The 27925-nt window shown below is 56.6% G+C and overlaps 1 protein-coding gene across 4 annotated transcripts; it reads right to left on the reverse strand.

The window, feature by feature from the left end:
* Window positions 1-27925, reverse strand: LOC127040014 (mucosa-associated lymphoid tissue lymphoma translocation protein 1-like). Of its 4 annotated transcripts, XM_050933716.1 has the most exons (18): window positions 27791-27925; window positions 19567-19620; window positions 18693-18914; window positions 16364-16530; window positions 14704-14834; window positions 14143-14293; window positions 13121-13299; window positions 12709-12805; window positions 11719-11766; window positions 11322-11360; window positions 10429-10632; window positions 8254-8431; window positions 6584-6658; window positions 4452-4579; window positions 4174-4323; window positions 3453-3610; window positions 2349-2483; window positions 2-1455 (listed from the first exon to the last, which is right to left on the reverse strand). In XM_050933716.1, exons 3-18 carry the CDS (start codon window positions 18827-18829, stop codon window positions 1096-1098), a joined length of 2337 nt encoding a protein of 778 aa, XP_050789673.1. In that variant the 5' UTR covers window positions 18830-18914; window positions 19567-19620; window positions 27791-27925; the 3' UTR covers window positions 2-1095. The 4 variants fall into 4 exon arrangements, with proteins under 4 accessions (XP_050789676.1, XP_050789673.1, XP_050789675.1 ...); XM_050933719.1 differs by lacking the exon at window positions 19567-19620 and having other exon boundaries at window positions 1-1455; window positions 27771-27925; XM_050933718.1 differs by lacking the exon at window positions 19567-19620.

The following is a 27925-nucleotide window of genomic DNA, read 5'->3' on the forward strand; positions in this document are numbered from 1 at the left end:
ATGTGGGGAAAGCAGGGCTCTGGCCCACCACAGCCATGACGGGCCATTGTGCAGATGGGCAGGCTGGGGATGGCTCTTACAGACACAGTGGTGTCTTGTTCCCTTTGGGGACAGGGGCCCAGAGGGCAGCAACTTTCTGTACACAGAGAGGGCACAGAATGGGCCACCCATCCCCTCCTAGCCCTCGCAGGAAGGGCTCCTATGTCCTGGTGAATGGAGAGGCCAGGCCTCACAGACTGGACAGTCCCTGGTCTCTCCACTGCAGTGCTTCCCAAACTTCTGTACCGGTGACCCCTTTCACATAACAAGCTTCTGAGTATGACACACCCCCTTCTAAATTAAAAACACTTTTTTATATATTTAACACCATTATAAATGCTGGAGGCAAAGCAGGGTCAGGGGTGGAGGCTGACAGCTCGTGACCCCCCCATGTAATAACCTCACGACCCCCTGAGGTGTCCTGACCCCCAGTTTGAGAACCCCTGCTCTACTGTGAGTCTGCCAATGGGAAATGGGGACTGCCCATCACGAAGGGGGGGTTGTACTGGCTGAGCAGCCACCAGCCGGGCCACCATTGTGGTCACTACCCTCGCTGGGGGCATCTGAGCTGAAGCTTCAAGGGCAAGTACTTCCTCTCCTACCCCCCCTTCCCCAGCCATGCCCCCCTTCAGTGCAGAAGGCCCGTCTCTTCTTTTATACTAAGGTCTACATTTGTCTTCTCAGTACAACTCCCCAGCAGCTGCCCGGGTTTGCCTGCGATCCTATGCAGAGGGGCCAGCATGGGGCTGGCTGGGAGGACGATGGACACAGCATTCCAAGTCCTGGGCCGGTGCAGCCCCTGCTGGGTGAGGTGTGTGCTGCAGAAGCCTGGACTAGGTGAGCCCGGAGGTCCCTTCTGCCTTGGGATCTGGGACTCTCGTTCCTGTCACTAGCTCTGTGTTATTTGGTGCTCAGTGAGCCATTTGCAGATGGTTCCCAGTTTCTGCTAACTGTGTGTGTGGGGGGGAGGCCAGGGCAGAATCTGACCCTAGCGGTTTCCCTCAGTCCGCGCTGGGAAGAGAAGTGGATGGAGACGTTTATGCCAGACCCCGAGCGCTACATGGAGCGAGAGCCTGGGAACTCAGGGCTCAGGTTCTCCTCGGGGGTGTTTGCCCACTGGCCATCCTCAGCACCCCAGCTGCCAAGGTGCGAGTCACAAGGCAGACTCTGGTAGGCCTCTGAGGCAGCGGGGCACTCGGAGGTCTCCATGCTCCCGGTGCTTTGGAATGAGCCGGTCAAGGCGTCTGCACACAAGTCTGCATGGGCCAGTGGGGTGTTTGCCCCTGGCCCGTCGCTGACACACAGGTTGAGCTTTGCGATCAGTGGTTTCCCGATATTTACTGACTGGCTCTCCTCAATGAAGTCGTCGAGTCCTTGGTATTGGTACTGAAGGCAGATGGTGAAGGCCAGTTCCTTCTGCAATAACACCACAAGCCGGGTTACCATGGGTGGGCATGTGACAAGACATCTACCTCACACTCCCCACTGCCCTCTCCTTAACCACCAGCCAGGTCAATGCCGGTCCTTTGACTCCTGACAGTGCCAACTCCTCGTGGCTGGGACTCAGCGCTGTTCACAATGGCCTTGTGGGGAAGGCACTGGCCTGGGACCCCAGAGACCTGGGTCAAATTAGCTCTGCCACAGACTCCGTGAGCAGCCCTTGGTAAATCACTTCACCTCTCTCCCCCTTGGTTCCCCAGCTGTGCAATGTGGATGCTACTGCCTTTGTCTGGCTCCTGTTAGTGTGTGTCTGTGAGCAGGGACTGTCCTTGCAGTGCCCAGGAAATGGGGCCCTGCTGCCAGCTGGCGACTCTAGGTGCCACTAGATAATAAATTGGACGTTACCCGAGGGATGCATTGGATCCATTCACTATAACAGGCATAATAACATGGGGCGCTCCTGCCCACTGAGGCTGCTATTCATTATGTGCATTGCCTGGGCACCTAGAAGCCCCAGTCCCAGACCGGGACCCAGCTGTGCTAGGTGCTGTACAAACAGTCTCTGCCCCAAAGCACTCCAGCAAAGCCCAGCAATCCTCCCCCTGGGGGCCCAGCACTGGAGTGCCCTGGTGAGAAGAATCCGAATCCCAGTGTCAGGGCCTGGGAGTGGCCTGAAGGCAGCGGAGTGAGCCAGTGCATGTACACTAGGGCTTCACTTGGCCTCCTTCTGCATGATCAGGGTCATTGTTTTTTCCCTGCCCTTGGCCTCTCTTGGCCCTGTGGGAGCTGGAGTCTGTTCCACCTTGGATGTGGTTACACAGCCAGCAGTCTCACCAGGAACAGCACCGATGGGGCGGGGCAGCACTTACCCTCAGCTTCTGCAGGCCACAGAAGCGGCTGTAGAGGCAGCAGCCGGGGAAACTGAGGCTCCAAGCCAGGGAGAGGCTGCTCCCCATTTCCTCTGGGCTCTCCTTGTTGGTGAATTTCAAATCCACATCCAGCTCCTGCCAGAGACAGCACTGTCATCAAAGGCAGCCAAGGCATGAGGGCACCAGGCTGCAGTACCACCCACCCCATGCGGTCTGAAATCATCAATCAGCGCCCTCCAAAATCATGAGATTGGATTGAAAATCATGAGATTTAAAAAATAATAATGGTGGAGGTTTAGTTCTTTGCTTTCCAGGCTCATAGCCTTTAGGTGTCACGTTTTCACTGTGGCCAGGAGGGACAGACATGTCCTCACTTGCCAAATGAAAGGTGAGCTTCCTGCATCTTCACATGACTCCAGGAGCTGGAGCTCAAGGAACACACCCAATGCCACTGACTTGCAATGAAATGATGAGAGTTGGCAACACTGGCACCGATGTCATGTCTGTAACAGGCAGCTGCCTCGAAAGGAGGCAGTGAGCACAGCACAGCCTCTTTCTGAGTTCAGTCCAGAAGCGAGGCTCAGCAAGGACTGCTGGGAAAGGTGAGACTATATAAGGCAAGCTTCTCGTTCCCTCTGGGGAGACCAGGGAAGGGGTAATGAGCTGAGAGGTAGGGCCCTGCTGTCAGCCTCTTTGGTGCGCGTCCTCTGCCTTCTCTCCTAGTAAGGTGTCAGGAGCGAAGGCAGAATTCCAAAGGCCAATTAGCCGCTAAGTGGGAGCTGTGTCAGGGACTGCAAACTGTGGCTGGTTCCTGCCATAGGGGAAGTTTCTTTGTACTGTCCCCTTGTTTGACATCCCTGCATGATCTTCTGGGATCTCACCAGTGTCCTGTAGAGAGGGAGCAGGAGCCGGGACCTCTCGAACTGGGCTGTTCTCAACCTGGGATTTTGCTGCTTGAGCTGCTCTCTGCTCTCATGCCCCAATGGGAATGGGCCTGGCCTAATGCTTGCTCTCACCTGTGGCCTGGGCATCCCCGTTGTTCACAGCGCTGAGCCCCCAGCCCCGCGGTTAACCCGGGCCAGGCTTTGGCACTGGGCATCTCACCTCCGGGACATCTGTGAGTTTTGCTTCACACCGTGTGATCTCCTGCGGCATTTCGACAATGCGAGTGTAAATGATCAAGATGTTGGAGAACTCAGCAGCGAAGCCCAGCTGTACCCGAGCCCCGCAGTCGAACTGGAGGTATCGGCTCTCAGGAAGCACTGCAAACAAAGAAATGGGGCCATGAGACGTGTGTGTGTCTCACTGCCACCTACTGGTCATAATGAGAACTGCTCAGCCAGGTGTCCTAGGCCCTATTAATGGAGATTCTCCTTCAGCTCACATGGCAGGGGCCTGCGTTTTGGGAACGGAGGAGGCTCTGGGTCCTGTCCCCAGGGTCAGTGTGGAGCTCCCCAATGGCAGCTGCTTTGTGACACTAACTCACCATCCCAGCAGTGCTTGTCCTGATCAGAGCTGGACAAATAGCAGCAAAGCCATTTGCAGAAGTTTGACAAGCTCTAGGCTTCCTGCTCGTCCCAGCTGTGTGCCCCTCACGCTCTGGCTCTCCATGGTTGACTGCACTGATGGCACTCTGCCCACTCCCATGCTTTCTGGGTAACTGCATTGCAATGCCTGCTCCGTGGGCTGAGACCTCCCCGAGTCACTGCAGTCCCTGGGGGCTCCCTGAGTAACTCCTTTCCCCTCGACTCCAGGACAGGCCTCTCTCACTGTCTGCCCCTCACCACTGCTCTCTCAGCAGGGATAACGGGGCCCCGGTGCTCACCATGGGCCTTGGCCCATTGCAGGTTCCTGACAGAGAACTCCTCTGGGCCCTCGGATGGTTTAATTGGATCAGTGAGGGCTCGTCGCTCGGACAGGTTACTCCGCAGCTCCAGTGCCTGCCTGCCCTTGGTGATCTCCAGGGTTCCCATGTCTGGAAGACACAACCAGGGCTACGCAAATGACTTCAGCACAGCGCTGAGTCAACGGCTCACAGACACTCCTGAGCTATAACAGGCTGGCCTGGAAGAGCCATTCTAGCCCCACCCCAGGATAACCCACCTTCCGCCACCTTGTCCAGCAGCACCGTGATCTTCTCCTCCTCCAGCAGCCATCGCTTCAGGAAGCTGACGAAGATACCGTTGAACAGCTCCCCTTGGCTCAGCTCATAGGCCTCTGCGTCCGCACATCTGAGAGGGGCACAGAAGAGAGCTAAGGCCTGGAGCTCTTTCATAGGAGGGGCGAAGACTCTTCTATGCCCAACTGATCCCTTTCTCCCGCTCAGCACAGAATGTCCTGGGACTTTGCTCCCGGGAACCTGGCCTCAGCATCAGCTGGCTTGATTCAGACTCCTGAGGAAGCTTTGGGTTCAGGCAGGACGGCTCACCAGAGATGGGCCGGAACCAAGACCCTGGCTCCAGACATCCTTACAACCTGGGGAAGTTCAGGTTTGGGTCTGGGCCTAGGGCAGGGGTGGGCAAACTACGGCCTGTGGGATCGTCCTGCCTGGCCCTTGAACTCCTGGCGGGGGAGGCTCGCCCCAGCCCCTCCCCTGCTGTCCCCACCTCCCCCACAGCCTCAGCTCGCCACGCCGCCAGCGCGGGAAGGGGCTGCACTGCGGGGCAGGGGAGAGCAGGGAGGAAAGCTCACCTGCAGCCTCAGGGGAGCAGGCGGGCAGTGTGGGTGGCGGGAGCGCGGCAAACGACTCAGGAGGAGCACAGGGCGGCCGAGGAGCCAGCTGGAGAGAAGTGGCACTTTGAAGGGGAAACCGCCACTTCTCTCCAGCTGCGCGGCTGCCCCTGCTCCTCCTGAGCCCCCCGCATTCTGAAAGGGGTTTGGGGGGAGGGGTTTGGGATGAGAGGGGGTTCCAGGGGGGCCTGTCAGGGGGTGGGGGTGTGGATAGGGGTCGTGGCAGTCAGGGAGCAGGGAGGGTTGGATGGGGGTGGGGTCCTGGGGCAGGGGGTCCCAGGAGGGGGTCGTCAGGGGACAAGAAGCAGGGGGGGTTGGATGGGTCGGGGGCTCTGAGGGGGGCAGTCAGGGGGCAGAAAGTGGGAGGGGGCGGTTAGGGTTTGGGGAGGCACAGCCTTCCCTACCCGACCCTCTATACATTTTCAGAACCCTGATGTGGCCCTCAGGCTAAAAAGTTTGCCCACCCCGGCCTAGGGCCTATCAAGGCAGCTCAATAGCCAAGATAAGGGGGGAAGAGAGGCTGGATTCTCTTGTGTTCTAACGCTGGGTGTTTCACAGGGCCGCAGGGACTTTGCTGCCCTTGTGTTTCAATGGGAACCGGAGCCTTGCTTCTCATGGAGCCCCTGGCTCCGGAGCTGTGCCCCTTGCTTCGCTCTCCAAGGCCAGTCTGAGGGGGGAATCTCCCTGCTCTCCACTCCTGCAGAGCCTGCTCATGACGCAGCTACCCACCACCCTGAGAGGCAGATGTACCTACTCACCAAAGCACCAGGATCTCAGCAGTGCCACTGCCTGGGATAGATGCAGGCAGCAGCCCCCGAAAGTCATCCCCTCCCCTCAGGTTACATAGGGGAGAAGTTCTGGCTTGGGACAGAGACATGGAGCTGAACAAAATACACAGCACATGCAGCAGGGGGGAAGTGCTGTCTGGAGAACAAAGCCCAGGACTGGGAGGCAGGGCCAGCTCGGCACGGATCAGCCATGTGGGTGGTGGAATGGCTTGCTGTGCCTCAGTTTCCCCACCTCTAAATAGAGGCTGATAACTCTACCTTCTTCCAGGAGGACTGTGGTGTGTAATGAATTAAAAGGGCTCTGCCACAGTCCCTTGCAATTACACAGCACCTTCCAGCCAAGAATTGTTCGGACAGGGGAAGGAGCCTGAGGCACAGAGCAGAGACCTGACATGCCCAAAGTACTGCAGAATGGGGTACCGAACCTAGCTCTTTTGACACTGACTCCCTGTGCACTAACCTCTAAACCAGGCTGCCTCTCGGAGAGCTTGGGGTGAGAGGCAATATGGAGGTGTGCTGCGTTATTGCCCTTTCTCCTAAGGATTGTCACCCCAGGAGGCCCAAGCAGAACACACCCCTGCTAGCAGCTCTCCAAATACTGAGTGACTGGTGGTTCAGTCCCCTGAAATGGACCCCGCGCTGTGCCCCCACTCAAGCTCCAGGAGGACACAGGTAAGGAGTGACTGTGGCCAGCAGGAGGCGACAGGGAGCACCTACGTGGCGTAGCCGAAGACGATGTTGGCGGTGACCTGCAGCGCCCCCACCTGCGGGATGATGTCATCGTTCAGGTTCCTGAAAAGAAATGGAAGGTGCATGAACCCTACGCAGCCCGTGGTCGCGCTGGGACCTCTGGGCTGGGGCCAGACCAATGGGCTCTGAGTAGACGAGCAGAGGAAAGGTTTCATGCTATTCACTTGCCTATCGGTGAGCTCTGGAAGGTAGCAGACTAGTCCCTCGGGTGGGAGCCCTGTTGCTTGAGCCCCCAGGCCCAGACAGGACAAAGTCCCGCAGAACATGCTGTAAGGAACAACCCTGGACTGGGCTGGAAACAGTGCAAGCCCGATGGATTGTTTAGCATGAGGCCACTGCGCCAACACAATGAGACACCAGCTGGCAGCCCAGCGTCGTCAGCACTGCAGTACTCCTAGCCAGGGAAGACCTGTTAGGTCAGCCAACGAGTCGGATACTAACAGCGGGCGCCTGGATCGCAATCTGTCTGCACCTGGAGGCTACGGTGTCTTTACTTGGTGGAATGGCGTCATTTGCCAGTGACGGCACAACATGGCACTTGCCAGCTTAGCAGCAGTCAGGCTGCGCTGCTGGGTCAATGGCCAAGAGTATGTAGCTGCTTGATGTCCTACAGCAGGCGCCTGGCGTGCCCTCGCAGAACATGTGTGTGGGCTGGGAACCCAGGCAACCGCCAATGGGACACTGAGCTAGACGAGAAAGTCTCTGGAGAAGAGCTCCGGTCCCCTGGCTGTGGATTTATTGCTGTTCTCCTTTCCACAGGGGTTACCCCAGGGATGGCTGCTCTCTGGGGAAGCACTGGAGTTAATTCTGACAAGGGACCTCTGTGACAAACTGGGAATGATCTTAATGTTTTCTCTGCATACTGTGTTGGTGCCTCAGTGTCCCCTATGCAGTTCTTAAGTATCTAGGTGGTGGAATAAGGGTGTGTGATTGCTGCAGAGCAAGGGGCCAGTGCACATACTTCCCCAGGACCCCGCTGGGTGACTCGCTGGGGGAAGCGCACGGAGGGGCAGAGGATGCTGAATGCTCCAAGGAGAGACCCAGGAGGTGAAGACATGTGAGCTTCTTGCCCTGAACAAGTCTGCTCCAAGGGAGAGGAGCTCCCCAAAGTCCTGACTGGCTTGGTGGGGAGCAGTTCCAGAGCATCACCCGGTGACTCTGTGACAACCTCTCTCTCTCTGTCAGGTGTCCCCTTTCATGAGTAATCATGGCTGGTTTTACTGGGCGATGCGCCTGTGGATGGGACTGCACGGGTGCTTCCTCTGCGTGCGTGTTCTTGTGTGTGCCTGGGTAGGAATCGCTCAGTATACGCATGCCCACAGGCAGCTATATGTGCATATGGACACACATGGTGTGCATGACCTCAGTGTGTGTGGCTATAATATTTCACACCTGATAGCATGCTTATACGTGTGCTTGCATTAGCGTGTGTATATGTGTTTCGGAAAGTGAAAGGACTGCTTTCACACATCCTTGCACTTACATAGCACCTTCCAGCCAAGGCCCTCAAAGCAGGCAGTCAAGACCTGTGCCCCCATCTCCGTCCGCGGTACAGGAGTGCATACGCACCCACTCAGCTGTGCCGAGGGACGCTTCTGGCCCTGCCGCTCCCGGGCGGCTGGCTCTGGTGTGCTCACCTCTTCCGGCACATGTCCAGCAGGAAGATGTTGAGGCCGGTTTGCCGCTGCTGCATGCTCTGCAGCACACTCTGCACGCACAGGCAGTGCTCCGAGGTGTAGGATCTCGGCGCGTCAATAGGAACCATAAAGCTGTTTCCAAAGTTCTCGTAGCCGTGGCCAGCGTAGTAGAGCAGACCTGGGGGAGAGCAGGAGCAGAGTGCATCAAACTGCACCGGTCTGTGCTGCTCTCACACCTTCTCCGTCTCTGCCTCCCTCCTAATTCTGGCCTAGCAGCCCAGTGCGTCCAGGCAGGAGCAGCGCCAGGGTTTTTGGCGACCTAGGCGGGGGTCCTTCCGCACTCCCGGTCGTTGGCGGCAATTCTGCGGCGGGGGGGTCCTTCTGTGCTCCTGGTCTTCGGGGCACTTCGGCGGCGGGTCCCAGAGCGAGTGAAGGACCCACTGCAGAATTGCCGCTGCCGACCCAGAGCGCGGAAGGACCCCCCTGCCGCCGAACTGCTGCCCTCCCAAATCCTGGCACCCTAGGCGACCGCCTAGGTCACCTAAATGGAAGCGCCGGCCCTGCGTCCAGGGCTGCAAAGTACATTCCGGGGTGGCTCAGAAATCCAGTTCAAGTTCTCCTCCTGCTTCCCACTCATTTCTCCGTCTGACCTATACACAACCCTCCTCTGCTCGTCCTGTTCCCCCCTCCCGTCCCTGGGGTCATACTGCCTGGAGTGCCCTTTCCTGCTTGTGGCAATGGATTGTGGGATCCTCTATTGGCCAGGCTGTCGGAGGAGAAGCCCAGTAATGTTCTGCTTTAGGCCTTCAGCAGGATCGTGGGTCTGGCTTCAGGCTCTGGCTGTGCCATCCCGCTGACGTCTGCTAATCCAAACCCTGTCCTTAATGACAGAGCCTTCCACAGCTCGGGCACGGGGCCTGATCTCAGGTCAGCTCCCACTGAGCTGCTAACACGCCATCCTCCAGAGCCCCATGCTTGGCTTGTCTCACAAGCATCTGTGTGCTCTCTCCTGTCCCGAGTGGGAGGCTCCCAGACAGAATCCTCCAGCCACCCCCTGGTGCCTCCAAGTCCCTCCTGCCCCCGTGTCTGCTGGGGCACTTTCCTGTGGGCATCTCCTAGGTGGCTGCTAGCCGGCCTGTGGCCACTGTACCTGCCGAGCTAGGAGATACACAGCTCCTGTTATGTTCGTCCACCTGTCGCCCCATCCCTCCCGCCAGCTCGCTCATTTCTCCTTATGGCCCCATTACCTTCCTGTCATTCAGATGTTAAGCGCCTCGCCCTCTGTACGTCTGTACAGCACCCAGCACAACAGGGACTGACCTGGCTGGCCCAGCCGCTGCCTCCATTGCCATGTTTAATAATAACACTGAGTTATCGTGACTCTGGTCCCCGGGCTGGGTGGCGCAGTGTCCCAGGATGGTGCTGAGCAATAGTGAGAGCAAGGAAGGGCCCCTCGCCATCCCATGGCACGTCTGTGACCCCCACCGGGCTCTACCGATCCCACACCTCCCAGAGCATCTCAGGTTGGTGACAATTACTCAGTGCCAGCTCCCTTCTGGCACTTGGGCAAGCGAATGAGGGCAATGAGGAGAAATGATAGAGCTTCTAAAATACACATACTCCATCCTCTGCTTTTACTGCCTGCTGGGCCGATGAGGGGAGGCGAAAGGCGGTACAAATTACCAGGGCCTAGTGATCCGGAAGGTGGTCCGGGGCCTGGCTTTGTCAGCCCTATTTAGCAGGTCCGCCCTTGCTGGGGGGCCTGAAAAAAAATTTTCACGGGGCCCTGAACCCGCTCTCGGCGGCCCTGACTGCCTGAGCCCCCGACATGCTGCCCAACCTCCCAGCCACAAGAGGGACAGAAAACAGGCACCTCCACCAAGGGGGCAACATTTTTTAAGTTTAAAATTTGACTCCATTTAAAACTTGGCACTTAAAGGAAAAAAACTGGGGAAAAGCTTTGAAATGTTCATGAAAATCTTCCCGTGTATTTACTGGTGAAGAAGTCCCCCCTCACGCTCCCCCAGCCTGTACTAGCCTGCCCAGATGGGCCGGGGCCCCAGCAGAAAATGGCCATTCCAGCGTAGACCAATGTACACCATGTAGACATCCCTTCCTCCAGGGCAGAAGGGCTCTCCCACCGCTACCAAGCGACATAGGGCACTCCCTCTGTACCGTACACTCCTTTGTCCAAGAGGAGAAGGAACTCATTGACGGCCATCTGCATCTCGTCCTTGCTCAGGTCCAGCAGGGAGACCACTTTGAAATCCAGCTGGCGCAGCAGGTTGGTCAGTTCATGTACGTCCACCATGGGTGCTTTCAGGTGCTTGTGGTGCAGGTAGTTCATGTTGCCCATCAGCAGAGCCACTTTGTCTGTGGCTGCTCCAGGAGAGGGACAAGAGGAACACGTCAGGGGGATGGGGAGGAAGCGAGGGGAACCCTCCTGGGCCATTTGGGATGAACGTTCATCCTCTCCCTGCTTTTATCTCCCCTTTACGCTCAGCACCACCCCAGACAGCCTCTTGCCCCACCTGCTGCGGATGGACTCTCTAGAGCAGGGATGGAACTAGTTGGCCCCCAGTTTTACCCCTGGGCCCAGACCTCTATTCCAAACCAAGGCAGAGTCCTCCCTCCAGCTGGCTCATCTGTCCAGCCAAGACTTTGGCTCTTCCTTGAAGGCCACGCTTTGCCTAAAATGGCCAGCATGCTGCCCTCGCTGCCTGCCAGTGGGTGCCAGGTCTGCAGCGGGTGTGGTGCCTCTTTGGGGCAGGAGGGCATGTGGCAAAGGCTTTTCCATCTCTCACGTCCACAGGCAGGGCTGGATCCACCCAATCCATGGTTTGCCCAATCCACGGGGAGGAGCCCATGTGAGGATGGATTAGCTGACCTGGTGTGGGAGACATATTTTTCCACGGGCCAGCGGAGACAGGCTGGCTGGGAGAACAGTCCGGAGTGGGTCCCTGCATTGGCACCAGGGAGGAGGATGCATGTATAGAGGGGGGAAGGCCAAGAGCCGGATCCATTTCTAAGTGGAGGCTTGGCCTGGGGATTTGGATGCAGCCTCTTACCGTACAGCTGGCTGGGGCCGTTGTGCTCTGGGGCACTCCCTGGAAAGAAAGAGACACCTGATCATCTCTCTGAGCGCCACACAGGCACTGTGGCTGGTGGACCCTGCCCCCATGGCGGGGAGGGAACCTCGGCAACACAGCACAAGTCCCAGGAGCTCCCTTGCCCATGGAGAGAGCAGCACCCACTGGGCTGCAGGGCAGGCACTCGGCCCCCAGCAGCCAGCCAAGCTGGGTGAGGACAAAGAAGTCCAGGCCACTAACTAGCACATGTAAAGGCCACGACTGCTGTGACAACTCCTGACCTGCCCCATGACAGGAACAGCCAGAACCTCCAGCTCAGGGGAGTTGTGTTCAGATAGGAGCTCCTAGCTCTGGTTGGGACCTGGGCCTCACCTACCTGCGTCCTCCTCCCGCCAAGAGCCTCCGGAGGCAAACAGCTGTGGGCCTGGAACAAAACAAAGGGGGAAGCCGTGAGGCTGGCGAGATGAGCAGGGCTGCCTGGGAGCGTCGGCTCCAGCTGCTGACTGGGGCCGCAGATCATTCATGCCACAGTCCTTGCCCAAACCTCGTCCTCCCTGCAGGGCTTGCAGACAGGCACAGGAGGCACCATAAGGAGGCGCTGGGGTCTCTTCCCCCACCCCCAGGCTCCCTGCACAAGGCCTCTGGGAAGGTATTACAGAGGCAGGAATGCTCAGGGTGGGCAGGGGGTATGTACCCTCTGTCCCTGGCCGTGCCCAGGTGGGAACTCCAGGCCAACATGGGAGAGGATTATTTTACTACGGGCCCTCAACTCCTCCCCACACCTTGCAGTCTAGCCAGGACACAGCTGGGGCCCCATCCATTTAACATTATGAGCAAGCCAGGGTGGCCGTGACCCCCAATATCTGTTCATGAGACCCCGCTGAGATCCCTGGGTTTAAAAGGCAGCCCTAGGCCCCTCATCAGGATATCAAGCACCTTCCCCCACTGCACCAAGCTGTGTGACTAACCTGTGTCCCACATGATTATCCGGTTTTCACATAGGACTGACCACATCACTTCACAGCCTGCCCAGCAGCCTCAGAGCCCTCCTGCAGGGATTGCTGAGGCCTTGTTGAACGGGCAGCAAACCTGGAGTGCAAAGGGCAGTGCTGGTGGGGTGGGGGCTGCCTGTGGGCTCGGTGAGCCAAGGTCCAGCACGCGAGCAAAATGTGGCTTCTGTTCTCTAGTGGCTGGTCAACAGAGGGTAACAGCCTACTACTGCTACCCGTGCACAGAGTTGCTCCTTTAGCTAGAGTGATGGAGGACAGAGTTTTGGTTCTGAAGGCCCCCATTCTAAGCCTGCCAATTGCCTGTGGTGGGGGTGGCTACAGATCCTGAGTCTCGACACCAGATCCCGAATCCTCACCAATCTCCACCACCGTATCCTGGCTCCAGAGCACCTGGAAGAGGTTAAACACCTTGCAGGCATAGCAGCCTCTCTCCGCAGTCGTCACCAGCTTCACCTGCAGCAAGGGGAAAGGAAAAGGCGAGCTCCAGCGGGCGGACCCTGCACTGTGGGCACCATACGCTGTGACTGGAGCCCCCAGGAAACCACCTTTGGTGAGCTGGGGGCTGCGGGCACTGAATGCAGCAGAACGTGCCCGGGTGGGCTCGGCTTGGTGCACTGAACCGGGGATTATCCCTCGCTCGCTGTCCTGCACTGCAGACCACCCCCAACCTTGGGCTGCTGAGCTCACAGCGCCTAACTGAGAGTCTGCAGCCCATTACAGGACCCCTGCCCAGCCAGCAGCCCTTGCCCAGACCCCAAGGGAGGGTACCTGGAGGTGGGAGTTCCGCGCCCCCTCAATTGGACTCCCATTTCGGAACCACTGGTACTGGGGCGGTGGGTTCCCGATGGCCACGCACCGCAGCTGGAGGGAGTCCCCTTCGTCCAAGGTGCAGGGCTGGGGCTGACAAAGGATCTGCAGTCCCACCATTGTAGGGCAATAGCCGCTCGCTGGAGGGGGGTGGAGAACAGAGTGCTAGCCTGGGGCAGGACACCACAGGCACAGGAGTCCTCATGTGGGACCAGGTCCCAGGGCAGGCTCATGCAAGGGCAGCCAAGGGTGCAATCCTGCAGCAGGTGGGCAATACGGAGGCACAGCCAGTGGAGACTACATATCCCAGCAGGCACTGCTCCATCTCAGTCTGAGCCTCCGGCACCGTGTCACCCAAGAGCCCAGATCGCCGTCTGCTCATAGCATCACTTGGGGCATTGATCAGACTGGCCGGGCCCCTTCAGTTAATCATCATAACAGCAATCCTGAGCCCTTATCTAGCACTTCATATCCACAGAGCTCACAGCGCTTTATGAAGGAGAGCAGGAGCCTTGTCCCCATTTTACAGATGGGGACACTGAGGCACAGGGGCAAAGTCACCCAGCAGGCCACTGGTAGAGCCAGGAATAGCATCCAGGACTCCTAAGTCCCAGTCCAGTGCCCTACCCACTAGACCACACTGCCTTCCCCAGCTGTAATACACTCGCAGGAAGGCCCTGGTGACCCCAGCCTGTTAGGCAGGCTGTTTAAGGGCTGGGATCAATGGGAGTTCAGCATGCAAAAGGACGGCAGGACAGGACACAGCTGGTAGCACTGGGCAGCAGGCCCATCCCAGGCACAAGCATGAAACCCACATCGACGGTACACGGCCTTCCCGGTTCGGCCAGGCCCAGGGGGCAGAATCTGCAAGTCAACACGGTACCAAGACGGGAGCTGCCCCCAGACAGCTCAACTGCCTGGCTGGCCCTGCCGGCTGCTTTCCCTGCCACTGCTGCAAACAGCCCTGTGACTTGTCCTCCTACCTGACGCAGGGCTGCTGCTCTGCTTGACTTGGAGCCGGGCCCACCTGGAGAACGCGAAGCTGGCCCTGTGGTTAACGCGGCAGATGTACCAGTCTGGGGTCTGCAGAGTAGCTGAGTCAATCACCAGCTCAGGGGTGGTAGCACCAGGTACCTAACAGGCATGAAATAAAACATGCCAGGTCTAAGGGGGCAGAAACCATGCAGCCTCTTGGCACTGCGCCCTCCCTCCAGCCCCAGGTGCCCTCCCCACCTGCCGCAGGGGCTGTGCCGGGAGGCTGCATGATCTAATGATACCGCCTAGCATTGACACAGAGCTCTGAGCATTGCCTGCGCTGTCCAGGCACAAACAACTCCATTGGCTTCAGCTGGAGCTGGGGGTGCTTTGCTCAACCCTTCGTGTCTCAAGCTGGGCCCCCAAATTTGACTCGCCCAAGGCCACTCAATGTGTCAGTGGCACAGCTGTTCTCCTCCCACTAGACCCTGCTGCTGTGGATTTATTGATTGATTAATTTATTAAGCCTGGAGATTTTCCCTTTTCCCTCCTTCCTCCTCCAGCCTCACCTCCTGCTTCCCACAGAACCACTGGTAGCTGAGTCCCGGGGGCCCCGTCGCCCAGCAGGTGAAAGATGCTCGGGTCCCTTCTGTAACCACCTGAGATTCAGGCTGCACCACGATCCTGATGGACTCTTGGACTGCAAGAGAGGAAAGAACAAACCCCTGGCTCTCTGGGAAATAAGGCCCCTCCAGGAGCATGTCACAGGCCCAGTCTACACTCAAATGTTAACCCAGCTACGTTACTCGGGGATGTGAAAAATCCACACCCTGAGCAATGCAGTGAAGCCAACAAACACCCAGCACAGTCAGCGCTAAGTTAAGGGAAGAATTCTGCCAGCAACGCAGCCACTGCCTTTCCGGGAGGGGGATTAGGTACCCATGGGAGAACCCCACTCGCTGCGGCGAGGGTGTCTATGCTGAGGCGCTAGAGGGGCTCAGCTGCACCGTTTTCAGTGCAGACATAGCCTCGGGCAAGTATCCGGCTTGTGCGTAAGTTGCCATAGTTTTAGAATGTTCCCATTACACTCCCCTGGCAGAATTTCCCTTCACCAGTAAATTCCTGGGGCCCCCACTCCAACCACCATCAGGAATCCTGGATCCCAGCTCCAGCCATCAGCTCACACTCTGGAATCCCAACGTTCTGCCTTGCTGCTCCCTGCTCCAACAGAGCCCTCTCCCACCTTCCCACCGTGGGGTTTAGAACCCAGGAGTCCTGACCGCCGGGGACAGCTGCCAGGCCCCACTCCCACCCTAGAGCGGGGAGCAGAACCCCAGTGCCCTGACCCCCAGACCCAACCGCCAGGCCCCACTCCCACCCTAGAGCGGGAGCAGAATCCAGGAGTCCTGACCCCAAGACCCAGCCGCCAGGCCCCACTCCCACCCTAGAGCGGGGAGCAGAACCACGGTGTCCTGACCCCCAGACCCAGCCGCCAGGCCCCACTCCCACCCTAGAGCAGGAGCAGAATCCAGGAGTCCTGACCCCAAGACCCAGCCGTCAGGCCCCACTCCCACCCTAGAGCGGGGAGCAGAACCACGGTGTCCTGACCCCCAGACCCAGCCGCCAGGCCCCACTCCCACCCTAGAGCAGGGAGCAGAACCCTGGTGTCCTGACCCCCAGACCCAGCCACCAGGCCACACTCCCACCCTAGAGCAGGGAACAGAACCCCGGTGTCCCGACCCCCAGACCCAGCTGCCAGGCCCCACTCCCACCCTAGAGCAGGGAGCAGAACCCAGGTGTCCTGACCCCCAGACCCAGCCACCAGGCCACACTCCCACCCTACAGCAGGGAGCAGAACCCAGGAGTCCTGATCCCCAGACCCAGCCGCTAGGCCCCATTCCCACCCTAGAGCAGGAGCAGAACCCAGGAGTCCCAACCCCCAGACCCAGCCACCAGGCCCCACTCCGACCCTAGAGCAGGGAGCAGAACCCCGGTGTCCTGATCCCCAAACCCAGCCGCCAGGCCCGCTCCCACCCTACAGCAGGGAACAGACCCCGGTGTCCCGACCCCTAGACCCAGCCACCAGGCCCCACTCCCACCCTAGAGCAGGAGCAGAACCCAGGAGTCCCAACCCCCAGACCCAGCCGCCAGACCCCACTCCCACCCTAGAGCAGGAGCAGAACCCAGGAGTCCTGACCCCCTGTCACTGCTCTGACCACCAGCCCATACCGACACTGGAGAGAAACTGGAAGGCCTCAGTGTGTCCCATCTTATCCAAGCAGCAGAGCAGGTACTTGAGGGTGCAGTCCCGCTCCGACAGCAGCTGCAGGAGGCACTGGCTGGGGCTCCCGCAGGGCTCTAGGACCTTCAGGGAACACATCTCCAGCTCCTCCTCACTGGGAACCCACAGCAAACACAGAACAACATTAACCCTTTCAATCCTCTGGCTGGGGGGAGGGCGGGAAATGGGGACGCAGGAGACCCAGGTGCTCAGCTCATAGACTCATAGATTCTAGGGTCAGAAGGGACCAATGTGATCATCTAGTCTGACCCCCTGCACAGAGCAGGCCACAGAATCTCACCCATCCACTTCTATAACAAACCCCTAACCTACGCCTGAGTTATTCAAGTCTTCAAATTGTGGTTTGAAGACCTCAAGCTGCAGAGAATCCACCAGCAAGTGACCCATGCCCCACGCTGCAGAGGAAGGCGAAAAACCTCCAGCGGGACAGCCTGTGTCTCAGGGGTAATGATCCTAACCAGCCTTGAGATCTACGCAGGAGCTGTGCTACAGCCGGGGTAACGTTCCTGGGTAGGGGATCCAGGCTGAGACACCCACCGTCCTTAGAGCACCTCAGGGGCCCCACACTTACATTCACTGGCACAACCATCACCCATCAGCTCCTGCCCTTCCCCCTACCCAGGCTTCTCTTCGCAGCCAGCACTTGGTGAGCTGCGTACAGACGGGACTTTTCATGGGTTAGGAGCAGAGAGGAGATTGGAATGAAAACCCAGCATCTGAGCATCACTGGGCGTTGGGGGCTTGGTGGTGTGGGTTCTGGAGCACCAAGAACTGTGCCCTCCAGGGCTGAGCTTCCCGGAGAGAGCTGCTGGGCAGGACGCTGTGAACGCTTGTCACGGCCCCTCTGTCACTCAGCCGGAGCTGTGGTCTCCTGGCCAGCCTGTTATTTAAGCCCAGACACAAAGGGAGGGTTTTGCTGGCCTGATCGTGCCTGGCACTTCTTTAGCAGGATCTTAAAGAATCCCAAGCCTTGACGCTATCCGGTGAAACCCCCCTACGGGACAAAGAATGGCAATCGCAGACAGAAAGGAGGGGTCAAGCAGCGTTTCAAAGGGTATGAGAGGGGAGGGCTAGCTCAATGGTTTGAGCATTGGCCTGCTAAACCCAAGGCTGTGAGTTCAATGCTTGAGGGGGCCATTTAGGGATCTGGAGCAAAAAATGTTGGGGGATTGGTCCTGCTTTGAGCAGGGGGTTGGACTAGATGACCCCTGAGGTCCCTTCCAACCCTGATATTCTATGAGATGGGGCTGAGATCTGTCCTCCAAGAGCCTGCTAGCGCTGGGCACAGCAGCCTGCCTGGGAGCAACACAATGACGGTGCCCAAGGGTGCAGAATGCAGCCAGCTTGATGTTGAATGTGGGAAGGCAGCTCACAGAGACTACAGGTCCCATCATGCACTACAGCACCAGGAACCAGAGCATCTGAGTGGTGTCTCAGAGGCAGTGCCCCATAGCTCAGGGGAAAGGGGCCAAGCACCACAGAGAACCTCACCTCAAAGGGCACCCAGGAGCCCAGACACAGCGCAGGTGAGTTGGTGCAGTCAACACAGACACAGCCTGCACTGGGTCAGCAAACACCCTACAACCCCCACAGCCTGCACTGGATCAGCATCCCCCCTACAGCCTGCATTGGGTCAGCATCCCCGCTACACCCCCCCTACAGCCTGCACTCAGTCAGCACACCCGCTACAATCCCACAGCTTGCACTGGGTCAGGAAACACCCTACAGCTGCACTCAGACAGCACACCCACCACAGCCTGCACTGGGACAGCAAACACCCTACAGCCTGCACTGGGTCAGCACACCCCCTACACCCCCACAGCCTGCACTGGGTCAGCCCACCCCACACAGCCTGCACTGGGACAGCAAACACTCTACAGCCCCCACAACCTGCACTGGGTCAGCACACACCCCCACACCCCCTACAGCCTGCACTGGGACATCTACACACATGCAAACACACAGGGCCTACACTGGACAGCTCGCTCTCTATCACACATGCACACACCCTGAGGTAGGTAGGTAGGTACCAAAGGCCTACACTGCAATGACACCCTCACCCCCTGACACACGCACACACACAAGAGCGTTACCCACTCATACCCAGGAGCATCACCTACATCACCCCCCTGCGTGTGCACATACACACACCACGGTGGCAGGCAGGCTGGTGAGGCCGCTGCACTGACGTGTTGCCCGTGGCCACGCTGCCCATATCGATGCCCGAAGCCCGTTGTGCCCCTGCGCTCCCTTCACCTGCATTTGAAGCGTTTTTCAGCGCCGGCGATTTCAGCCAGTTTCCTCCAGCCCCGGCTGCAGTTGTCCAGAAGCTCGCAGAGCCTGGCCAAAGCAGCTTCTCCCAGGGTACTGATGGGCACATTCCCGTCAGCCATTGGCCTGCCTGGCCCCTTCCTTCCGCCTCAAGCCCTAGGAGGTGTCAGGTGGCCTGTTCCCCGCCGATCCCGAACCAGCGTCCACCTGGGCACAGAAAGCACAGCCAGCGTTGATGGAGCGTCATTTTGAGGAGGACAACACAGCTCCTGTTTGAACTGAGAGCCGGGGGCAAAATAGCCAGGCATCTCCCATGGGCAGCCACTCTCCCTGGCCCAGCACCCGCCCCTGCTCCCACAAATCGCCCATCGGGAGGGCAGGCTGTTTGGAGCAGCAGCTCCCTATCCCAGAGCCCAGAGGCCAGCAAGGGGGGAGAGTCAGGGAAGCCTGCAACCAGGGCAAGTGCCAGCAGGGTTAGGAGATTGAACCCACAGCCCCTTCTGCTGGGGTGCAAACCCCCACTCCTTTGTCCCCCACCCCCAAAGGAATGATCCAAAGGCAACACAATAAGCCGAAACCCAAGGGGTTTCAAGCCCTCTGGTGGGGCCGTCAGGTGCAGGCCAGCAGACAGAGTACGTCCACACAGCAACGCGTGCGCAGAGCCTGGGTCCGCAGACTTGGGCACGTGGGGCTCACCCTATGGTGCCAGACAGAGACCACCCGTAGAATTAGGGGGGCGTGTGACTGCTCCAAGTGTCGCATCTGGTCCCTTTCCCACTCCCCCTGTGCCCCCCAGATCCCTCCAAGCTGGCACCACCTTGTCCCCACCCACCTCCCTCACAAGTCCTTCCCCACTTACTTCTCCTGGACTGGAGCAGGCCCTGGACACCTACTGCCGAGCCAGTAACTGCGGCTGCAGGTGAGGAAGGAATGGGACTCAGCGGGGTTCCCCATGCCCCTGCTCCGGGGCCTCGTAGTGGGGCTGGGTGCCGCCGCCTTTCCCAGACACATCCCCCTCAGCCGTGCTCAATCCGACTCCCACCCTCGCCAAAGTCTCATCCCCCCCCATGCTCCCCCCATTCATGCTCCAGCTGGAGCTCAGCCCAAGGCCAAACAGCTGATTTGAGCACCACAGAAAAGGCAGCGTAGACGTTCCCTTGGGCTGGTGCTCTGCTCCCTACTGGGGGAAGGGAACAGCCCTCTCTAGTTAGCCTCCTGGACACATCTTGCTTACTCATAATTCCCTCTACTGCCCTTGGACACTCTGGTTGGCACTGGCTTCTGTTCGGTGTCAATGACAATAGATTAGTATTGAATCCCCCAAAGTGCCGATGATTTGGCCAGACTATGCCCAGGGTGGGGTCACCCGGCCCAAGGGGACCGTGGTTTGGAATGAAATCCTCCTCAGAGTAGAGGACAGCGAGCTCTGGGTTCCCCACTTGGCGGTTTGGCTCTGTGTGGAGTGAATCTGTGGGGCTGGAGCAGTGGAGGAGGTAATCGTGCAGAGCTGGCGTTGTAGCCGTTAGCAGCAGTGGAACGTGGCTGAGATCTCCATCAGCCCATGGCACCCTGTTAGTCATGCCAGCCAGGGCTGACTTCCCAGCATCCTGGGCCAGCAGGACCGGAGCGTATATTGCAGAGCTGGGCCAGGTAGGTGCACGGTTCTCTTCGGGCGGGAGCAGACCAGCAGAGGAGAACCACAAGAGGGCTTTAGGGGGGTGGGGCCTGTGGACAGCCTGGGATCTGTCTTCACCGCACAGTTAACTCGCGTTATCTGCACTCAAGTTAGCCTTGCTCACGTGAGAGCGGCTACATTGCGGAATCCCACCTGCTGTGTCCACACTGGGCGCACCCCTCCCTCGTGTGTGGCACAAGGCCTTGGCTCTGCAGTAAGCGGAAACTCGTTTGTCCTTTCTGGACATGGGGGGCACGGGGGAGAATTGCAGAAAGGCGTTGGAGGATGAGCAGCAGTCCAGTGGAGCAAGCCTGCCACCACACTGCGCAGCTCATCAGCTCTGCTCTAGCAGGGGGAAGGGGGGAGCAATCAGCTGGTGTAAAAAGCACCGTCACAGGAGTGAAGGGTTTTGTGGGACTCCAGTGAGGGATGATGCTGGAAGTGTAACTCGAGTTAACTCTGCTGGAAGACAAGCCTGTGGAGTCCTGGATCTCTGCTCAGGCAGCCTGCCCGTGAGGCCATCCAGACTCCTGGCACACAGTTTTAGGTGGCTCAGGTTCTTACAGGTAAATCTATACCTGGGCTGTCATGCTTCATTTGACTGTTTTCCCCCAGATAAAAAGCTCTTCATGTTCCAAGGGGACCCAGGAGCCGTTATTTTAATTTCCTGGAACCAGAAGTAAGAGCCCAGACCTGGGTGAAGGCTTGAGCTAGAGTCTGATTAGCTTTAGGCCAGGGCAGAGTGATCCTGCCCCTGGGTCCTGGTACATAGGTTTCAGGGGGATTTAGGGCAGGGGGAATACAGTAATGTCCAGAGGCGGTGAGTTATATGGGCTCGAGGTGCCCGGGCTCCAGGAATATTCAGGGCTGGGGGCCCTGCTCCAGCAATATTTGGAGCTGGGTCTCTCCCCCGGCCCTGCCTGGATTGGGCCCCGGCCCCGGCCCCCGCGGGTCTTCCCCCACCACCCCGCCCCGCCGCGTCCCTGCCTGGAGCGGGTCCCGGCCCCCGCCTTCCACCCCTCCCTCTGCATCCCCCCTCCACCGCTGCCTGCTCGCAGATCAGCTGCCTGCAGAACCGCTGTCCGCTGCGACAGGGTCCTAGCGCCTGCCAGCCGCTAATGGCAAGGCAGGCTGCCCTTACCCTGCTCTTCTGCCCTAGCCCTGAGCCTCTCCAACGCCCCAAACCCTCATCCTCAGCCCCAGCCCTCATCCCCCTGCACCCTGATCCTCTGCCCCAGCCAGAGCCCTCATCCCCCTGCACCCTAATCCTCATCCCCAGCCAGAGCCCTCATCCCCCTGCACCCTAATCCTCATTCCCAGCCAGAGCCCTCAGCCCCCTGCACCCTAATCCTCAGCCCCAGCCAGAGCCCTCATCCCCCTGCACCCTAATCCTCATTCCCAGCCAGAGCCCTCAGCCCCCTGCACCCTAATCCTCAGCCCCAGCCAGAGCCCTCATCCCCCTGCACCCTAATCCTCAGCCCCAGCCAGAGCCCTCATCCCCCTGCACCCTAATCCTCATTCCCAGCCAGAACCCTCATCCCTCTGCACCCGAATATTCAGCCCCAGCCAGAGCCCTCATCCCCCTGCACCCTAATCCTCTGCCCCAGCCAGAGCCTTCATCCCCCTGCACCCTAATCCTCATCCCCAGCCAGAGCCCTCATCCCCCTGCACCCTAATCCTCTGCCCCAGCCAGAGCCCTCATCCCCCTGCACCCTGAGCCTCTGCCCCAGCTCTGAGCCCCCCCGCATCATGAACCCCTCATCCTCAGCCCCAACCCTCATTCCCCTGCAGCCTGATCCTCTGCCCCAGCATTCACCACCTCCCCCTTCCTACACCCCCACCCCCAGTCGAGCCTGCATCCAAACTCCATCCCAAAGCCTGCATCTCTCACCCCCTCCTGCACACCCACCCCCTGCCTTAGCCCAGAGCCTGCACCCAGCACCAAAACTGGGGGGGGGCGGAGTTGGGGGGGCAGAGTTGGGGGGGCGTGTTCTGGGCACCACCAAAATTTCTACAAACTTGCCTCCCATGGTAATGTCCTAATAGCCTCTCAGGCCCTGGGTGGGAGAGCACTTGGGAAAGACACACGGACACTGGCCTTAGTGTTGGCATCAGGATTAGAATTCGGCTCTGTGACAAAATGACGTGCCCCTGTACTCACATCTGACACACTATTGTAATAAACTCTGTACAAAGTACACCTTGTGAGATATCATTTGAAAACTCATAATTTGCTGATCAGTAATGTCCTGATAAAACCTGTGTGGTAACCTTGTATCTGAAGTTATAAGAGTCCACTGTGTGACATTATTAAAACATGTTCCAAACTGAGGGTGGCAAACAGGCTTGTCCTAAACAAAGGAATGTGTTCTCTGCTTAATTTGCATTTAAGCAGTAAACAGAATCATCAAGATGGAAGGGAAACAAAGGAAGCTTAAATAGATGAGGGGAAAAAGCAGGGAACATCCTTCCACGCAGACTCTTTAACTTCTAGTCCCACCTGGAAATGTATTTCAAGAGGAGGACTGAAACTATAAAAAGGAAGGACAAAAACCCCACAGGTCCCCTCTTTCTCTCTCCCTGCCCATCACATTCACTGCACCTGAAGCAACAGGTTATCTTTGAAAACTCATGGTGAACAGAGGAAGTCCTGGATGACTGGAAAAAGGCTACTGCAGTGCCCATCTTTAAAAAAGGGAAGAAGGAGGATCCGGGGAACTGCAGGCCAGTCAGCCTCATCTCAGACCCTGGAAAAATCATGGAGCAGGTCCTCAAGGAATCAATTCTGAAACACTTAGAGGAGAGAAAAGTGATCAGGAACAGTCAGCATGGCTTCACCAAGGGCAAGTCATGCCTGACTAACCTAATTGCCTTCTATGAGGAGATAACTGGCTCTGTGGATGAGGGGAAAGCAGTGGATGTGTTATTCCTTGACTTTAGCAAAGCTTTTGATATGGTCTCCCACAGTATTCTTGCCAGCAAGTTAAAGAAGTATGGGCTGGATGAATGGACTGTAAGGTGGATAGAAAGCTGGTTAGATTGTTGGGCTCAACAGGTAGTGATCAATGGCTCCATGTCTAGTTGGCAGCCGGTATCAAGCAGAGTGCCCCAAGGGTCAGTCCTGGGGCTGGTTTTGTTCAATATCTTCATTAATGATCTGGAGGATGGCATGGACTGCACCCTCAGCAAGTTTGCAGATGACACGAAACTTAGAGGAGTGGTAGATACGCTGGAGGGTAGGAATAGAATACAGAGAGACCTAGACAAATTAGAAGACTGAGCCAAAAGAAACCTGATGAGGTTCAACAAGGACAAGTGCAGAGTCCTGCACTTAGGACGGAAGAATCCCATTTGCTGTTACAGAAAAGGACCTAGGGGTTACAGTGGACGGCATTTTGGGCTGTATAAGTAGGGGCACTGCCAGTAGATCGAGGAATGTGATCATTCCCCTCTATTCTACATTGGTGAGGCCTCATCTGGAGTACTGTGTCCAGTTTTGGGCCCCACACTATAAGAACGATGTGGAAAAATTGGAAAGAGTCCAGCGGAGGGCAACTAAAAAGATTAGGGGGCTGGAGCACATGACTTACAAGGAGAGGCTGAGGGAACTAGGATCGTTTAGTCTGCAGAAGAGAAGAATGAGGGGGGGATTTGATAGCTGCTTTCAACTACCTGAAAGGGGGTTCCAAAGAGGATTGATCTAGACTGTTCTCAGTGGTACCTGATGACAGAACAAGGAGTAATGGTCTCAAGTTGCAGTGAGGGAGGTTTAGGTTGGATATTAGGAAAAACTTTTTCACTGGGAGGGTGGTGAAGCACTGGAATGGGTTCCCTAGGGAGGTGGTGGAATCTCCTTCCTTAGAGGTTTTTAAGGCCCTGTCAAGGTTTTTTCCCCACTTTGAACTTTAGGGTTCAAGAAGTGGGGACCTGCATGATCACTTTTAAGCTTAATTACTAGCTTAAATTTGGTACACTGCCACCAGCCAGAAGTCTGAGTCTGGCACACTTCTGTTCCCCTGAAACCTTCCCTGGGGAACCCAAGACCCAAACCCCTTGGGTCTTAAAACAAGGAGAAATTAACCATCCCCCTCTCCTTTTCCCCCCACCAATCCCTGGTGAGTTTAGACTCAATCCTTTGGATTCTAAAACAAGGAAAAATCAATCAGGTTCTTAAAAAGAAAGCTTTTAATTAAAGAAAGAAAAGGTAAAATTTATCTCTGTAAAATCAAGGTGGAAAATGCTTTACAGGGTACTCAGATTCATATGGATAAGGGAGAAGCGGTGGATGTGATATACCTAGACTTTAGTAAGGCATTTGATACGGTCTCGCATGATATTCTTATAGATAAACTAGAAAAGTACAATTTAGATGGGGCTACTATAAGGTGGGTGCATAACTGGCTGGATAACCGTACTCAGAGAGTAGTTACTAATGGCTCCCAATCCTGCTGGAAAGGTATAACAAGTGGGGTTCCGCAGGGGTCTGTTTTGGGACTGGCTCTGTTCAATATCTTCATCAACAATTTAGATGTTGGCATAGAAAGTACACTTATTAAGTTTGCGGACGATACCAAACTGGGAGGGATTGCAACTGCTTTGGAGGACAGGGTCAAAATTCAAAATGATCTGGACAAATTGGAGAAACGGTCTGAGATAAACAGGATGAAGTTCAATAAAGATAAATGCAAAGTGCTCCACTTAGGAAGGAACAATCAGTTTCACACATACAGAATGGGAAGAGACTGTCTAGGAAGGAGTATGGCAGAAAGAGATCTAGGGGTCATAGTAGACCACAAGCTTAATATGAGTCAACAGCGTGATACTGTTGCAAAAAAAGCAAACGTGATTCTGTGATGCATTAACAGGTGTGTTGTAAACAAGACATGAGAAGTCATTCTTCCGCTTTACTCTGCGCTGGTTAGGCCTCAACTGGAGTATTGTGTCCAGTTCTGGGCACCGCATTTCAAGAAAGATGTGGAGAAATTGGAGAGGGTCCAGAGAAGAGCAACAAGAATGATTAAAGGTCTTGAGAACATGACCTATGAAGGAAGGCTGAAGGAATTGGGTTTGTTTAGTTTGGAAAAGAGAAGACTGAGAGGGGACATGATAGCAGTTTTCAGGTATCTAAAAGGGTGTCATCAGGAGGAGGGAGAAAACTTGTTCACCTGAGCCTCTAATGATAGAACAAGAAGCAATGGGCTTAAACTGCAGCAAGGGAGATTTAGGTTGGACATTAGGAAAAGGTTCCTAACTGTCAGGGTAGTTAAACACTGGAATAGATTGTCTAGGGAAGTTGTGGAATCTCCATCTCTGGAGATATTTAAGAGTAGGTTAGATAAATGTCTATTAGGGATGGTCTAGACAGTATTTGGTCCTGCCATGAGGGCAGGGGACTGGACTCGATGACCTCTCGAGGTCCCTTCCAGTCCTAGAGTCTATGAGTCTGAGTCTATATAGACTAGAGGGACCTCCCCCACCCCAGCCTGAGATTCAAAGTTACAGCAAACAGAGGAAAAAATCCTTCCAGCAAAAAGACACATTTATAAATTAAGAAAACAAACATAAGACTAATCTGCATTTCCTGACTATTACTTACTATTTTGAAACATGAAAGACTGATTCAGAAAGATTGGAAAAGCCTGGGTGTACGTCTTGTCCCTCTCAGTCCCGAGAGCGAACAACGAACAACGCAAAAAGCACAAACAAAGACTTTCCCCCATCAAGATTTGAAAGTATCTTGTCCTCCTATTGGTCCTCTGGTCAGGTGTCAGCCAGGTTTACGGAGCTTCTTAACCCTTTACAGGTAAAAGAGACATTAACCCTTAACTATCTGTTTATGACAGGCCCAGCTTGACAAAGCCCTGGCTGGGATCATTTAGTTGGGAATTGGTCCTGCTTTGAGCAGGGGGTTGGACTAGATACCTCCTGAGGTCCCTTCCAACCCTGTGATTCTATGATTCTAACAAAAGAAGCCTTCACTGGATTCTGGGAGAAGGGTCCTAACCTCCAGCGTTTGGTCAGTAAGACTGCTGAAAGTGTATGGTAAGAAGCTTTGCTTGAATCTGATAGAGTTTGTTAAGTTCAGCATTAGGAAATGTCTTAATTTTATTTTTCTTGTAACCATTTCTGATTTTTATGTCTCATTACTTGTACTCATTGAAAATGACTCTCTTTGTAATTAATAAACTTGTTTGACTCTTTTATCTAACCCACTGTATTTAAATTAAAGTGTCTGACAAACTCCATTTGGGGTGGCAAGTTGTATGCATATTATTTCTATTAAAGAAATAGACTTAATGTAGCTTGTATTGTCCAGAAGAGGACAGACATTACTGAAGGACCGTCTAAGACGGGGGGTGTTTTGCTGTCACCCTGCAATATAACCCAGGCTGGTGAGAGCAGAGCGTGTAACCCCAGTGTGGCTGGCAGGCTGCAGCTACACACAAACACGCAGGGAGTGGCGCATGCTGGAAGCTGTTTGTGAGAGGCCCAGGTGGAAGCCACTTCAGCAAGGCATCGTAAGGCACCCAAGGTTGCAGGGCCAGGATGACTGAGCTGCTCATTAGTCTGGATTGTACCCTGGTATGTCACAGGCTCCCTGTCCCGTGCTCTGACCCCTAGGCTGCACTGCCTCAGCCTCTGAATCTCTTGTTATGACTGAATAGGGAGGGGCTGGGATTTTTCAAACTCCTCCTAGAGGTATTGTATGCCTGGCTGACCCCTAAGGGCCAGAGAGTTATTGCCAAGAATCCTCCCCCACTTCCACTCTCCACCAGCCCAGAGCTCCTTTCTGTAATTTTCCTCCATTCCAATGTTATTGTAGCACCCGCAGGGGGGAGCTGCTCTGCCTTGATCCTGGTTGCGGGCAGCTGAGCAATCTTGTATTGGCTCCATCTCATGCAACTCCAGCAGCAGCAGGACCCGCAGTGCCTGAGACCCTTGGCATCAGGAGCGCGGCAGACGGGGGCCACAGTTCAGACACTTCCCCAGGGCTTAAGAGTGACTTGCCCAAGATCACACAGGAACTCTCTGGCAGGGCTGGGAATAGAACCCAGGAGGCCTGCCCCCCTCCCCTTAACCACAAGCATGTCCGTTCTCTCCTGTGACCAGCCTGCTGGCACTGCGAGGGAGGCTGTGCCCCTCCTTGTCGGATTTACCAGCCTAGGGCCTGATCCTCAAAGAGGCTGATGGCAATAGAGCTGAGGGTGCTGGATGCTTGGCAGGGTGGAATTCAGGCTTTGCAGGCCCGTCCTGCTCAGGGTGGGCACAGGGGAGATCGCTGGGGCCAAACGGTGAATAGGAGAAGGCACACAGGGAGGGGAGCATGGGAGGAAGTGGAGGGGAGGGCAGAAGTCTGGGCAGCAGGGATTCAGCAACACTGAACTCACCCCTGGCCGAGTGGACTCACCTTTGGAGACAGCCTGGGTGCTGGGGAAGCCCACCTGCTCCTGCCAGCGCTGCTCCGAGCCTGGGGACGGCAGCCCTCTGCATGCCCGTCCAAGAGGCCTGCCCGCGCCCCAGCTGTGCAGAGCCGTGTCACCGA

This window comes from Gopherus flavomarginatus, chromosome 24, assembly GCF_025201925.1.
Source record: "Gopherus flavomarginatus isolate rGopFla2 chromosome 24, rGopFla2.mat.asm, whole genome shotgun sequence".
NCBI classification, from domain to species: domain Eukaryota; kingdom Metazoa; phylum Chordata; order Testudines; family Testudinidae; genus Gopherus; species Gopherus flavomarginatus.